The sequence below is a fragment of the Fringilla coelebs genome, assembly GCF_963513975.1.
Source record: "Fringilla coelebs genome assembly, chromosome: Z".
NCBI lineage: Eukaryota > Metazoa > Chordata > Aves > Passeriformes > Fringillidae > Fringilla > Fringilla coelebs.
Genome location: NC_140031.1, coordinates 14085575 through 14102133, shown reverse-complemented (window position 1 = coordinate 14102133; position 16559 = coordinate 14085575). Strand labels below are relative to the sequence as shown.

Here is a 16559-nt window from a genome sequence, read left to right as displayed (position 1 = left end):
TTAACCATTTAGGCTCTGCCTTTTGCTTAAGTCTTGTGCTGCTAGTCCTTGGTCACAAAGTGACAACACATAAATTTAAGCCACCTTAACTTTACAGGGGAAATGGCTGAGATGGCACATCTGAGTTGTCCATCTGTGGTAATCGTGGAAAGGAAAACAAGATAAAGGAAAGAAAACCAGGAAAAGCTCTTGTTTTCTGAAGTGATTGTAACATTGTAACACTGGTGTGCCGCCGGCTGATAGAGTTAGCCCTCCTGTGTTTTGTGCGGGTTCTGATGGTTTTGACGAACAAACCCGCTGACGACGGAGCGGAGGTGTCAGCGGAGTTACAGCAGTGGGGGCTGTTCCCTCCCGTGGGACAGCGCCCGGGACGGGCTGCCTGTGCTCGGCAGGTGCGGGGCGGCTGGACAGCTCTCCCGGACCGAGACGGCGGCCTAGGGGACACGGAGGCGCTCAACCCTCCGGCCCCCCTCAGTCGGCGGCCCCGCCTCGGGCGCACCGACGTCAGCGCACGTCAGGGCCGAGCCCCTCACCCTCCCTCCGCCGCGGGTTCCGCTGTCCCGCCGCTCCTGCTCCCCGCGTCCCGCCTTGGGCTCCCGCAGCCGCCGCCCCAGCCCGGCCCGGCTCCCGACCCCGCTCTGCTCCCCAACAGCCGCGCAGCGCGAAGATGGCGGCGTTCAAATTCCTCCTGCCGCCCCTCGGCCGCCGCATCCTCCTCCCCGCCGCACGCAGGGCTGAGGTAAGGGCGAGGGGCGGCGGGGAAGGCGGGTCCGAGCCCATCCGCCTCGCCCTGCCCGCCGGGTGACCTTGGCGGGGACGGTGCTCGCAGCCTCCCGCGCCGGGGTCGGCGTGTGTGGCGGGGGGTAGCCGAGCCCCGGGTGGGCGGCCGCCCTGCGGCCCCGGGGAGGCGCTTCCCGCTCCGCGGAGTAGCGATGGCTTTGCTTTGTTCGTGAGGGGCTTGTCCCGCGGCAGCTCCGCGGGCGGCGGCAGCAGGAGGGAGGGCAGAGCGCGGCCCCGCCGCAGGCCCGGGCCCGGCGGCGGGTGGGGATGCGGTGACCTTGAGACGCTGGCAAGGAGGGTTGGCGTTGAGGTTTTATGTTTTTGGTTTTACATTTAATTTATTATTATGAATAATTTAGATCCCCATCATTTCAAGCACAGTTGCACAGGCAGCACAGTTACAGTGTGTTGCTCTCACCGCCTCCTCACCCGGAGGTGGGCAGCAGGTGTGCACAGCTCGCTGGCAGCCCCGCCATCTACTGCTGTCCATAAACGTGTGCTGTGCAGCCGTGCAGCTCCCCTGCTACGGGAAGCTTCTGCCAAATCTCACGGATTTAGTGGTTTCCAGCCCACATGTAACCATAGCAAAGTTATTTTTTTGTTTCTTCAGCCAGAAGTGTCTCTATGGCTTTTCTTAATTTATTTTATTTGAAAAAGCTCACCTTCTTATGCCTTTGTTTACTACTCCTGATATTCTTATGGGCAAATCTTAGCACTTTCAGGTTTTGTTTTACCATGTCATATTTTTGCTTTTCCAGATAATTAAAATCTGTTGATTATTCTAGGAAGGAGCTCATCAGTCCCCATGTTACTTCCTTAAACCTGCCAGAATTGCTGCTAGTTCCTGAGGTTTTCGCCTGCTGCCTCGGTGCACTGGGAAGCATAGGTGATCCTTGGTGCCTTAGGTCCCTGAAAGCCCATTGCTCTCAAACACTGGGTGGGTAGGAAAGGCACAAGAAGAGGAACATAGAAGGATAGAAGAGCAGATACACTCATTGGAGACATCCAACCTGCAAATGCACACTTGTGTAACACATGCTTCTCTGTTCACCACTGTTGCACACAGTCAGGAAGATTAAAAAAAAGGTACCACGTGGCCTCTGAAATACTTTCCTATGCGTGGGTACAGGGACACAGCAGAGGCCTGGCTTCTCTCCAGCCCTCACCCTCAAGCCATCTTGCAGCCCTGTTGTACTGTGATTCCCAAAGCTGCCAGCACTTAATATTCCTCTAGACCTGCTCTGACAGGTCCCTGTCCTTCCTGTTCAGAGGACCCTAGAGCTGCATGCAGTGCTCCAAGTGGGTCTCAGCAGAGCAGAGGGGCAGAATCCCCTCCCTGCCCTGCTGCCCACGGGGCTCTGGATGCAGCCCAGGACACGTTTGGCTCTCTGGGCTGTAAGTGCCATGGCCGGGGCTTGTGCAGCCTCTCCCCCACCAGTAGGACCAATTAGTCAATGAGTTCCTCTCCCAGTCTGTACTCAGGCCTGGGGTTTCCCTGATACAGGTGCAGCACCAGCATCTGTCTTGTCCAGGTCCCTCTGGATAGCATCGTATCCCTCAGGGTTATCAGCTGCACTGATTAGCTTGGTGTCACCTGCAAACTAGCTGAGTGTGTAGTTGATCTCTCTTTGTCATTGATGAAGGTTTTAAGCAGTCTTGGTCCCAGCATGAACCTCTGAGGAACACCATGTGTCACTAATATCCATCTGAGCCTTTGGCCACATCCTCTCTGGATGTGGCCATCCAATTCCTTATCCACCAAAACTATGCAATCAAATCCGTCTCTCTCCAAATTAGAGACAAGGATGTTGTGGGAGACTGGATCAAAGGCTTTACAGGAGTGCAGATGAACCCATAGCCCTTCCCTTGTCCACTGACATGATCATTCCATCACAGAAGGTAACTATTACGATCAGGCAGGCCTTTCCCTCAGTGGAGCTGTGCTGGCTGTCCTGAATCATGTCCCTGTCCTCCTGTGCCTTAGCACAGCTTCCAGGAGGATCTGTGCCATGACGTTTCCAGGCACAGAGGTGAGGTTGACAGGTCAGTAGTTCCTGGGGTCCTCCTTTTGTACCCTTTTTAAAGATGGGCACAATGTTTCCCTCAGGGAAGTCTGAAGGGATTGCACCTGACTCCGTGATTTTTCAAGTACCATGGATCAGTGGAGAAACATTCATGGTATAATTTGGCATGCAGAACGCTGTTGCAGTTTTTCTCACATGACATTGTTTCTTATGACCCACATACTGATTTTTTATTGAGCCCATGAAAGCAGAGGAACATCAGGGTCCCCACTGGGAAGAGGTAAGCTTCCATTCAGAAGGGTTTTCTTAATATTCAGTATAAACTCTTGCAGCTTTAATTATAAAAAGAGAACAGCTTGTATAATATTGAAACTGAGCCAAAATTTTTTGCCCTCGTTGTAACTGTAGGTAACTCTCAAGGTAACTCTTCAGGGAAGAACTGGACTATTGTCTTCAAAGTGTGTAGATTACCCTATTTATTAATTTTTATATCTCTTTCACAATATATTTTTTTCACTCCTGCTATCAAGCTAGAATTTGAAGCACCAGTAGGTAGTACTTCAGCTTCCAGATTTTCTGAAATTATTGAGACTGTTTCAACATAGCGACTTAGGTGTCAGATTTTCTTCTGGTGCCTGAACAAATGCTTGAGTAGTATTAATGCATAGCATTAGTGGTAAATACCTAAAGAGAAAAAAAAGTAACTGTGACCTAAGTACATAACAGTACATACATAAATTAGGATGACTACTGTGTAATGGCTTTGCACTGTGAGGTCCAGGTTTGGGAATGGGATTTATGTTGATTTCCCTCTTGCCCTCCATATTTCATGCATTTCTTGGAGTCTCCTTGATTATGGTCTGTTCTTCAACAACATAAGGATCTCTAAGACCATGTTAGAAAGTTCTAAGACTGCACAAGGAAACTGGGGGAGGGTTCACTCTGTGGAAGGGTGACCCTGCTTACCATACTGCTGGTACAGTGCTGTTCTTCGTATTGTTCTGTGGCTTCCCCTCAAATTTTGTGGTGGTGTTGTCTTTCTTTCAGCAGTTTCTGATTATGTTTAGGCATCAAAGGATGCCTTTGAAGCTCATGTAGCAATATGTAGGTTTAAGGAATGTGAGGATGTCTCCAACTTGTGCTGAGGAATTGCATTTGTAAATCTGTTCTCAGAAAGGCACAATTTGTCAGTAATTCAGGATGGAATTCTCTTTTTTTTGACACCTGCACTTTACTTCCCTTCCTTCTCACCCCTGCTCTCCTTCCCCCTCCACCCCCACTTAGTATTTACAGCAGCAATATCTTTTTCTATTTCCCCCTTTATCTAGACAGAGGCATGCTCTTCATTACAAAGCTGCTGTATAATGCCTTTTGTTCATTCACTTGTTTCTTTTATTGTTGTTGCAGATCTGTGGATGCTATTTTTCTACCAGCTGTCATCGCAATACAAAATTTTACACTGATCCTGTTGAAGCTGTAAAAGATATACCCAATGGGGCAACTATACTTGTTGGTGGTAAATATTGAAATTCTTTATGATTGCAAGCATGTTATGTTAATGAGATACTTCTTACTCATTTACCGTGTTTCTTTTACTATTAACTAATTTGAGAATCCATGGAATTGCATGATTTTTTAAACAAGTGGTTTCCTACTCTGCTTATGAGGGGCATACTCTTTCAGCAAGAAAATCCAGGTTGTGTTGTAGGGAAGGGGAAAAAAACTCAGAAAAATAGGGTTTTTTCCTGACTAGCAAAAACCAAAAACTGTCCTCTATTTGGTTGAATTCAGAAAATGACCTTGGGAATTTTCAAGATAGCATTGTTATTTCACATGGTTTGATTATTTTATGTTTGCATTCTCTGTATAGTTTGTCTGCATAGTCTCTGGGTCTCTGTGACTTTCAACAAACTGCCTAACCTGTTTCTGTCTTAGGAAGTGAAGATAATGCTTATCTATGTTACACTTAATGCTTAGGTGTAGCATTTCCAGAAGAGTTGAGAAGTTGTATCATACTAACTTTCACTGTGACTTGAGCTTTTAGATATTGTACACGCTTTCCACAATTTCTTGCTGTTCAATCTGCATTTTAAAAAAAGTGATTTATCTATTTCTTAGGTTGTTTTAATATTGCAGAAGTAATGAATGTGACATTGTAAAGCACTTCAATGGAGATATATAATGAGGCAAAATTCCTTCTGCAGGAATTTTGTTTGTTTGTTTTTGTTGTTGTTGCTAATTCATGAAGAAAAGAAGTTTTGAGGCCAAGATAGGTTGTTCTTGAAGATCTCAGGGGTCTTTTAGAACCGAACTGGTTCCGTGGTTCTTTGAAAAGGTAGTGCTTGTAGTATGACATGGTATTTCATTTTAGATGTACTGGAGTCTCTCATAATAGGTGGCAGTGTGAGGCTCTTGTGCCTTGGTGGAGATCTAGATTTTTGTGATTCCAGGCCGATATCTTCCAAGGGTGTTCAGACTCCTAGACTTTTATCACCTAATTGCACAGGCTAAGCTATGGGATGTGCAGCAAAGATAGGAAGGTTAAATGGGTAGAAAGAGAAGGAGGAGTAATGGGTACAGGGCTGAGGACACACGTAAGGAGAGCCATGGCCCTGGAGCACTTCCCTAAAAGCCCACTCTGATGGGTAAAGAGCTTTTTCCAAACTGGGAAGTGTCTGGTGAGTGGGAGATTCCAGTACTAGAGGGCAAGTCTTTCTCGAAATGTTGATTTATTTAGTTGAGCTAAGGAGCTTCTCAGAAAAGATATTTAATTCCCATACTTGTGAACATTCTGTGTTCTTTCAAACACTTGTTACATAATCAATTTTTTTTTATTTTGTGTAGGTTTTGGATTGTGTGGGATTCCTGAAAACCTCATTGGGGGTTTACTGAAGACTGGGGTAAAGGGAATTACAGCAGTCAGTAACAATGCAGGGTAGGTATTCATATGTCTGTGGTTTAATAAGTACAGACTAAAAATTCCAATTATGTGAAAAGGTTGATATATATGAAAATAATCTTTCTTTTCACCATCTTAATTTTATATTAACCAGACAGCTTGGTTTGAAAGTGCTCTTTTGGGAAGGAGCCCAGGAAACTCAGTACTATATGTATACTCGACTTTGTCAAGGACCAATTGTCATGGTGTAGAGTTGCAGTTATATTACTATAAATATTTTTTTTTAAATTTATGTATATTAAACTGGTTGACTGTAACTGAAAAGTCTAACTGAGAGGCTTTATATCTAGTATCAGTGATTTTGTGTGTATGTTTTTTTGTGAAGTTCCAAATAGGGATATGTTTTTAAACTCAGTTTGGTGCCCTCTTACTGTATTTGCTGCTTTAAAAAAAACTCCAGGCAACACAGAAACAGCAGAGAATATCCATGATGAATGAATGAAGAGTCTCTGTAATGAGTCTTCAGATTTTTGATTTATTTTTTAAAATGTTTGCCCCTTAAGAAATTCATGTGGGATTGAAATTGAGAATACTTATTTCATGTATAATTTCTCATCTTCTCATTCAGGCTAATTTTTACACAGGCTGTTCATTGTAGTAAGCTCCACAGTACCTAATGATCTCCATATAGAGAAATAACTGCAACCACTTCTGTTGAAGTGCATTGATGAAAATACAAATTAAGTTAAATAAAAATATTAATATGTAAAATATTAATTGCACATTCATTGGATAACAAATGATTTGTATTGGTATTTGGTACATACACAGTCAAACTTAAGCTCCATGGAATCTTGTGGGAAACAATTTCTGCTGGATGATATAAAGAAGAAAGAAAGAGAAATAATTTTGAGTGGAAAGATCAAGTGCCAGAGTAGAAATCATTAACTTTCCTTATAGTCATATTTTTGAATAACACACATATATGTGCAGATAGAGAGATTGAACAGATGTTTCTGAAGGGCAGGTGAAAGTCTGGATATTAGAAAAAGTAGAAAGAGGAGCACTGTGGAATAGGATAAAAAAGCAAGACATTTTGTATTGGATTTTGAATATAGTTGCTGATGTTATAGGTCAGAATTAATTTATGTTGAAATATTGTTAACTTTCCTGAAAGTTGTTTAGATTTTGAGGGGAAGTGGTTTATGTAAAAATTTCTGTTGGCTGCTGGCAGGAAAGCAAAATTTAATTCTCGTTCTCTTGAAACTAGTTTTGTATAATATTAATGAAAGCCTGGAGAGTTCCTCACAGAGCAGTGTAACAATTTGAAAACGCTCAAGGGCATCTAGAGTTTTTTCTAAAAGTCTAGTTTGTAAAAATACATGTTTTACTCCTCTGTTGAACAGTATAATTTATTTTGAAATTTAATTAATAATAAAATAGCTGTTTAATCTATCTTTGTATTTACTGTATGACTACTACGTGGAACTTATCCTGCTATAATATGGTAGTGTTTGGGAACCAGGTTAAAACACAGCTATTGTGAGAAATAAAGTCAGAATTCTCATAACAGCAGTTGATACAATTTCTAATCTTCTAATTAGCCTGTAAAAAACCATGCTTTTCTAATACCATGCATCTTCTTAGCATCTTCTAATACCATGTCCAAAAGTTTAGTGGTATTATGAAATATTGGAACACTATTAAATGATTTTACAACTGAAGGAGCACAGCAATCATATACTCTATAGCAGTTGTATTCAAAAGGTCAATTGTTCCTGTAATGTTGAGGTGTCAGGCACTTTGTGGAATGAGTAATTTGCCACTTTCAAATTGCCATATGGTTTAGTGTGCTTTTCTTTGGTGACCTTGGGTTGCAGTTGATGCCTGGCTGCATTTGTTTCTTGACTGCAGCTGCTTTCTTTTCTCCAGCTCTTCCAGCAAATAGGAGGTAATTGGTTGTGGTCAGGTTTTCTTGTCCTGCAGGGGTTAGCAGGCAGCTTGTAATTGGAGCAGGGAAGAAGCCAAGTACATGGACAGACAGCCTATTCTGGAGAGCAGTGAAGCTGCATGGATTAAGTCACATGCCTTTCAATATGTGAGAACCATGGAATGTTACAGAGCTGTCTGTTCATAACTAAAATAGCAGCAGTGGAGACAGCCATTTGCTTACATCTAAGGGAAAGCAGTAATTAGGAAGTCCTGAAGTGTTCTTGCCAACTTTTCTAGCTGGAAACAAGGTTCAGCAGAGCCTAGAAATGCTTGGCAGTGTCTGGAAACAACTTTAAAGGAGTAGGATGTTCACAAGTTCACATCCTACTTACTGTTCTGTGTTGCATTTAAATTGGGAGGAGATTCCTTGTGCAAAAACTTATTCAAATCAGGTAATTGCTGGCAAGTGAAGTCCTGTTTTCGGCCTATTGAAGGCTTTTCAATGACAGGTTGTACAGCAGTGTAATGAAGTGCTCTTTGTCACACTGCTCAGCTACTGTCTGCTGCTGCACATTATGCTCATGCTGTGTGCTAGCCAGTGAAACAGCTCCTTTAAGAGCAGTTACTCTTTTGCCAAGCCAAACAAGGCAAAGTGTTTGAAAGTGAAGCAGTTCAAATATTCAGTACCTCTGGTATTTACACAACTTGCTGCAGGGGAAACTGAAGCTTGTGAACCAGGGCAATAATGCAAGATAACTGCAAAAGATAGGTGTGCTTCTAAAATACATCCTCTCACACCTTCTCCTATAACTTGTTTTACTTATAGTGTTCATACTGTAAATACTTTATTTATACTGTGTTTTGGTAAGCCCTTTAAATTGAGAGTATTCTGTCTCAGTAGGTACCAAAACCCATTTTATTATGGATTTTTGTTCATTCTTGTTTTAATTTGATTCGTTCCACATTTGCCAGTACTAAAATTAAGGAAAATATTTTAAAATAGCAAATAAATGAAAGAATGGGTAAATAAATAAATGTTTAAAATCTCACTTTAAACATTGATTCAGTAAATTCCCAACATAGCTGTGATTAGTATACCATACCTTTTTGGCTTTTTTCTCATCTCCATGTAACTTCATGGTATCTTGCTGCATTCTGATTTGAAGTTACTTGGAACTTGGATGTTTTGGCTCAGCCTATGCTTAGACTTTCCTAATGCAGGCTATCTGTTGTTTCAGGACCTGTGTTGCAACGAAAACTATCAACATAGCCAGATATTTAAAATGAAAGTTAAAAAGAAAAAAGTGCATGAAATTATTATTTGTAATTAATTGTGCTTAATAAAATGGATAAATAATTTTGGCTGTAATCACATCCTGAAATCAGCATTTTTCATTGTATCTGCCACCGAACAGGCTGAATTTTGCAGACTGAAAATGAAGCCCATTATTTGTCATAACTGTGTGTGGGGTCTGATTGTTTTATCAAATTTTGATTTTGTCTGGTTTTGAGACTTAAAAATGCTCCTTTTTTGAATGCAGTAGTGTTGAACAAAAGGTTTTCACTTACACTAAAAATAGAGAAGTCACAGTTAAGATCATAATTGCTTATCACCTGGGCGATCATCTGAAAGGAGATTGACAGCATCCGTCAGATTATCACTGGTTCAGACTGTGTTCTTATAAGGCATTATCAGCTTTTTGAACCTTTGGTCTCTGTATTCTTTTTGAAGATCTTTTAATGTTACAATGTTAGGCATTAGGAAGGAAAAAATGACTTTGAGATAAGCATTTGCACTTTTGATCATGATGCCTGAGTGCCATTACTTAGCTCTGTTAAGCATAATACTCTTGTTTTCTTAATGGGTTGGACTATTTGTGGTTCCCAAATCCCCAAAAGGAAGTAGTCTGTGGGATCAGATGCAGTGGTAAACTTGCTGCACCCCATATTCTAAAGGACAAAATGTTTATATTCTTCACAATTAATTAAATTGGATTTAAGGTAGGTTGGATAAATGTTCTGTAAGGTAAAGTTTAAGGTTATCTCACGTTTCAGTTGTTGCTTTGAATGGTACATTTATGTTAAAACCAGAATGTGTCTGCCATCTTTGCTGTGGATTCCCTGTTTTTTCTTGCATGTAATTAATGTGGCTTAATTCCACTGTTATTGTTACTAAAATATTTGTCTGTCTGTCTTAATACTACTTACACTTATTACAAACATATTCAAGTGTAAATGTGTATGTAAAAAAATACCATCATGTGGAAATTGCGTTTTAAATTCACAGAAGGTTGTGAAGTTTTTCAATGTAGTATTAAGTGTTTAGTGGTTTTAGTGTAACAAATTAGGTAATCTCTTGGTTCAGAAAGTTAAAATGTAGCTGAAAATGTCTGAGGAACAGGCAAGGAGGCTTGTGTGTACACAGAGATGGGATCAAGGTGATGCTCAGAGTGTCTTAAATTGTATATGTCATTTTTGTCTATTTTTAAGAAGTTCTTCAGATATCCCAAATTAGATATATTTTCAGAAATGAAAAACAAGGCCGCTTGTGATTCTTACCTCTTTTGGTAGAGAGAGAAGAGTGGAGTTATGTAAAATCCAGCACATGGCAAATTGCCAAAATCAGGAGACTATATATTTTCAGTGAATTTGATTATTTGAATTTGAATTTTTTTCAGATTGTCTGCATTATTTATAAATAATCTAATCAGATGCTTTATTACAGCTGTTAAATTGCCGACACTCTTTGATCTGCAAATCCCTGAAAATCTGCCTAGGTCATCTAGCTAATTTTAGTGTGGAGGTGATTTAGGATTTTGGCAGGGCAAATTGTACTAATTTTGTACTACATGGAACTATTGAGAAATCAGCTGTGGAGACAGCTTTCTGGTTGTGATGACAAATGAGAAAAAAATAGATATAGAACTCAGCATGGTTGAGGAATTGGTTGTAGAAATGACAATGAAAGATAGACCTTTCTTTTGGCTAGGTGACTTTTGAAGTGCGACACATTCATGATGAAATTTAAATTTTTATCAGATTAATTCTATACAATATACCTTCTCTGTGAAGGAAAAATATGGTACATTTTAGACATTCTGAATAGAGTTGTTTCACTTGATATTATAAAGACACCGTACACCATTTCATACCAGAAAGGAATGTGGAGAGAGGAGACTGCTGCTGATGTAACCGTGCAATCTACAGTATTTCTCCTCTTGAGAAATTATCTACCTTGTATGGATTTGGCTTATATGCCTGCACCCATCACTGTTACAGCAGAAGAGCATCATTTTTGGAGGATGGTGGAGGAACAATACTGCCATTTTGCTGTGAGACTCTAGAGGAAGTTATGAGAGCAGAGAGGACAGAGTTCCCATGAGAATACTTCAGTAGCAGAAGGACAAGGATCCAGTGCAGACACTGCAGAGAAGGAGTAGAGGGAGAGTAAGGCTCAGGAACACCAGTTTAGACACAGGGCTTTGTGATTTTCCACAGCCCTGGCCTGTCTGCCTGCCTCCCTCCCTCCCATTGTCTCCTGAGTAGGGCTGCCGTGGCATATGGCAGCACCCATACTTCTCTCTTCCACCTCTTTTTTCAGTCTACAGAGAGCTTCATCCTCTCTTTTTTGCTTTCCATTTAGCAATTTGCAATCAGACATATGGGAAAATATCCTAGAAAAAGAAGGTGCCTGAAGACAGTGTCAAGACATTTGGCTAAATGTCAAGAAACAACAAGGCAAATAAGCATTATATCTCTGAATAATTTACCTTTCTGTGAGCTAAATCTGTTTTTCTCTATCTGTTAGTTAACTCCTATTCCTCATCTTGTTCTCATTCTTGGTGCCCTTTGGGAAGTGAGGGATGGAGAAGGAGAAACACAGTATCACCTGAGCTGGCTCTTTAGTAGCCTTACAGATGGGGAAATTATTGTAGGACATAGTGTCATTGTTAGAGCCAGCTGTAAGACTGGGGAAGATGAGCTATAAAGAACTGTTATGATTGCCTGCATTCATTTTGCCCTGGGTGTGCCTGCACTTTTGTTCAGTGTCTTCCAGCAAACACCATCTAGTAGGCATTTATTAATTTTCTGCACAAAGGCTATTAAGGATCTTTCTGGTGCTGCCAGGATTATACTTTATTTTTGTGGGCCTAAGAACGTGGGTGGTACCTCCGTTCACATAACTTTCATGTTGGTAAAGTTTCATGCTGTAGTCAGGCACCCCTGTAAGCCTGAAAGCTTAAGTCTCTGCTTCTAGGGAAGGCCATGCAGGTAGTGATTGATGCATTCCTTTTAGTTGGGAAGCATATCGGGTCTCCCTTAGGAATTGTGGATCTGTCAGAACGCATAATTGCATGTAACTTGGAGCAAATCCTTTTGAAGACTGAAAAGCTGATGTTGCAAATAAAATCAGCCTCTCATCTTCTACACGGAGAATGTCAGAGGAAATTGTTTCCTTTCCTCACCCCTAGCCTATTGCCAAGAAAATTTCTAGCTCTGGAACAGGTCCGTTTGTTATCAAGTTTCATGCTTCATTATGTAACACTTGGAGCTGATGAATACCTAAAAAGACTGCCTGTCTATCTCCAGAAGCTGACTGGTATCTTTACATAAAATATTTTCCAGGCGTAGAACCAACCATTTATGTACATTTTTTTTCAGCAACAGCTAGTTGCAGAACTTTAGTTTCTGCCTGAGGTGAAGCCTTGCCACAGGATTCTTATTGCATGCTTTTCCTTCTCAATCTGTAGTCTTCAGGGGTGGTGTAGTTTTGCCCTCCTATCTTTCCAGTCTCCAAATTATGAGAGGAGGAAGATCAGGGCCTGCATCATGTTAGCTCCTTGATTAACATGATTTAATTCTCTAAAACTCAATATATTCATTTTAATATTTCATAACTAATAATTTCTGGTTATGTGTAATCTCCCAGGAATATCAGCTTCTGAAGAATCTTTGAACAATTAGTAGAGGGAGCTATCTCTTCAAGAAATCTAGAAGGAGGCCATTTTTCTAATTGACGCTTCTTTCGATCCAGTAAAGGCAGCCAGTCTGTTCTGACCATACCCACATGTTTTAGAAACAAATATTTTTACAAAGGCAGAGAGAGAGGAGAGTTGTAATTGTCTTGTGATGTTTCCTTTTACAACCCCCCCCAACAATAAGGCATTGAATGTTTTGTGCCAGAGTGTGTGACATTCCAAATAACCATTTTTTTTCTGCTTAAGAATGCAAATTTTTATTTCCTGCTGTAGGTCTTGTTGGCATGTGAAGCTTTTTATCAGTTTGGAAATTTAGGTAATCTCTTCTTCCTTGTGGTCCTGTAGAATGTGTTATGCTTGAGACAGCAAGGAAGAAGGGCTGAGAGCAGCAGATTATTGTTTATCTGCAGTGAAATACCAATATGTTGCTTTTGACTGCTTCCAGTACACTGGAGATATGTGGGCTAGATCTGTCAGGGAGTAATTTTAGATGAATTTTTTTAATTAGAAAAGGCAGACATAGTTTTTGTAGGTCTGAGAGGGACAAAACAACTGTGGGGAATGTGTTGCTAGACATTCAGAGCTCCTTAATTTTTCTTGTCTGTATCAATAGTGTGGGGTAACTTGGGTCACTGACATCCTTGATGAATGCCTAGTTCTCTTTTCCTATATGCATTTCATGTATTCTGTTGATTCACTTTTCATCTTGATACAGAATGGGCAGACTTCTAGAAATCCAAACATATCTGAAGGTAAAAGAATGCATTCAGTGTCCAGCACTAATGTGTACTTTTCCTTTTCTGACTTCACTCATAAGAACTATGCCAACTTCTACCACACCTTCTTCCTTCCTATCTAGGCCACATATTTTATTGCATTTACCTTTGTTTTGATTTGTAAAGGACTAAATCTAGCTTTTGAAATAGGTGTATGGGTTATATTCTTTTCATGCACTCAGTAAAAGTTCTTTTTTTTCTTTCTATGGTTGCTGTTTGATAGGTGGAGTGTAGCCTGCAAGGCAAATTTTTACAGGTAACATTTTGAGGGTAAACATAATCAAAGCTGAAAAGTTCAAAAAGCTCTTTGCTTAAAACAACACAATCAAGAAAGCAGCAAAAGACAGCAAGGGAGAACTAATAACTTAAAATTGCCATAGAACTGTTATATTGAAAGAAGTATCCATAAACCAGAGGGTTTTTGAAAGTTGCAATCTTGGATAGAGATGTCACATGAAAATCAAAGGGTAGGGAAAATAGGAGTGAGAACAGTGTTTTCTGTGTGAAATGTGTGTTTCTTGGGACTTTGACATGTAAGAGAAAAACATCAGAAACATAAAATATGGTGAAGTGTTCAAAATTGGTTTTTGAAGGGACATGAAAACTGATGCATATGAAAGCAAAAGGGTTATTTTGGCTGGAAACCTGAATACAGATTGCATCCTCAGAAGAGATGGATGGCAGTGTATTTTCTTTCAAGAAATGTACAACCAAAAAAATCCTATATGAGTAATGGCAACACGATTTTGTGCTGTTGCTCTTTAATTAAATGCATGTGGGTGTTGAAGTAATTTTGTGTTACCAGGCAGGCAGAGCCTCCTGGTGCATGACTTTTGAAAGGTGAAATTCCTGTTCTCAGGTAATATGGTGGTAGGGAAATATGACCTTGTTGTATGCTCAATAGCAGATACGCACAGCAATTTTGGTTTTGAACAAATTGGTATATTTGAGGAGAAGAGTAAGAAAGAGGGACTTAAGAAGTGAAGACCAACTTGGCATGAGTGTGACACAATAACCTTTGTGCAACTTTCTCCTTAATTTCTTCATAACTACTGAGTTTCATTTGATAGAAGATACCTCACAGTAGTAAATCAGGGAATCAAGTGTTTCTACATGGTATCCTGGAGGATGATATGCAAAATCCTATTAAGGACAATATGCTTCAGTAGCTGCTTCGGAGAATGTAGGAACAAGGACTATGGATCTTTGTGAAATGAAGGAGAAATTTCTTTAGCCATTACAAATCTCCTTCTAACCCTCTGTTGCCATCCTTTTTTGCATCAATGCACACAGTATTTCATTGCCTTCATGCAGAAGTTTTTTTTTCTATAAGTTTTGTTATGATAAGAGCAGTGTTAACCACCTGAATGATACACAGAGATTGCAAATTCTGGCTTGCAAGCAGTTCAGGAAGTTTCCTGTTGCTTTTGCACTCAAAAGCACTGTGCAGTTTTGTTTCAGTTCTGCACTTTTGCCACACAGTGCCACAATCACACTAACCTGTTTAACTGCCATCAGATTTTGACTGGTCTTTTACATTTGTTTACTACCTTTTATAATGAGATGTAAGGGTTAGATGGTTTTCATGTGAGAGGAATTGTCCTGCTTTGAAATAATCAATACAGGAAATTCTGGCTTTTAAATTTTTTTTTTTTTTGTAATCTCTTGCCCACAAGACTCCTCTTTCTTCTCTATTCTCAGCTCTTTTAGGTTCAAGCTGGAGGATTTTTTTCTTGTGGGGAGTTAGAAACACAGGTTGTTTCTAGGCAACACACATTTTAGTCCCAAGGCTTTGGCATCAGAACATTTTGGAAGTTGCTTCATGGTTAGATTTTTAACTTTTTTTATAATCAGTCAGAGTTGGGGAGTGGAGCGAGCTTTTATAATAAATCACATTCTTTTGTGTCTAGAGAACATAGAATAAATTCAGAGAACCAGGTCAGAGAAGCTTGTTTCACTTCCTCTCATCCAGTTTCCAAAGTGCTTGAGTATGCACTGAAGTGGGCCACCTCCTAAAAATAGGCCTAACCTTAAAATAGTGCTCATGATGCATGCAGTTGCGAAGGCACTGGGACTGCATGTCTGTCCATGCAGCTCTCAGAGTATTGTGGTGGGAGAGGAAGAGCTGGTGCTGGTCCTGCCCACTCAGCCCCTCTCCCTTCACCTGCAGCACTGCAGCCTGTGCTATGGCTGGAAAGCATTTCCACTTTTATATTTGAAAATGAATACTGCATAATAGTAAATTTTTTTAACTGGTATTTCTTTGGAGCTCTCCAGGAAGGGTGTTTTCAACAGGATTCATATATTGTAAGCACATGTGTATTAATTACAAAGTGCTGAAAGAGAACTTAAAAGATTATTTTAATATTTTTCTGTATTTCTTACCCTGAAATATCAAGCCATTGTATGGATAATTAAGTTATATTGAATTGAGCCAACTCGTGGCACATATATATAATTTTTTGTGAGGTAATTCTGCATCATGGCATCTTTTTTGTAAAGGGACTGGAAGGTCTGAGTTCTCTGCTTGTGTGATGCAGAGACCAACATAAATGTGGAGGAGCTTCACACACATGTACCAGTCTGCTGGCATCCTGCATAATGGGCTGGAAAAGTGAAAGAAACATGTTTTTATAATATTATCTATGTTTATTTCCATATTTATATGTTAGCCTCATATTTCCTTGAATTGAAGTAGCAATTTTTACAGAGAAGCCTTGGTTGCAGGAACTCCTGAAAAATGTTTCTAATCCAGAAGTACAAAGTATAGCATACAAACATAATGAAGAATATCAGAATTTTAGAAGCACTGGCACAAGAAAAATGTTGTATAACATCCCTGGCATTTAGTTTCAGTTGACACAGACAAGAACATCTTGTTTGTAGTGCCAAAATCCTTTGTTGGAGTAGGTGGTTATTTAGTAAGAGATTTAATTATTTACTATTATAACAAAATTTAAAACCACACATTCTCTTACCTCATATAGAAACTAGCTTTATAAATATCAATGTGTCTTTCTCCTTGGGCTGCTAAGCAATCGCTTATCTTTTTTCCAGTGAACAGGAGTGTAAACAAAAACATGTCTTTATTCACTCAAAGCCATGTCTGACTTTTTATTAATTTGGTAAGGCTTTTTAAAGGAGCAGATATGTAAAATAACATCACTTG

General features: G+C 40.2%; 1 protein-coding gene across 1 annotated transcript in view; it reads left to right on the top strand.

Annotated features, from left to right (window-relative positions):
• The first annotated feature begins 408 nt into the window (after nucleotides 1–408).
• Nucleotides 409–16559, top strand: part of OXCT1 (3-oxoacid CoA-transferase 1) — an 82524-nt gene continuing 66373 nt past the window's right edge. Inside the window, exons 1-3 of the mRNA XM_084224694.1 lie at nucleotides 409–739; nucleotides 4212–4320; nucleotides 5649–5739. Coding sequence (XP_084080820.1) covers nucleotides 668–739; nucleotides 4212–4320; nucleotides 5649–5739 — 272 coding nt within the window. The 5' untranslated portion in view covers nucleotides 409–667. The remainder of the gene's footprint in view (nucleotides 740–4211; nucleotides 4321–5648; nucleotides 5740–16559) is intronic.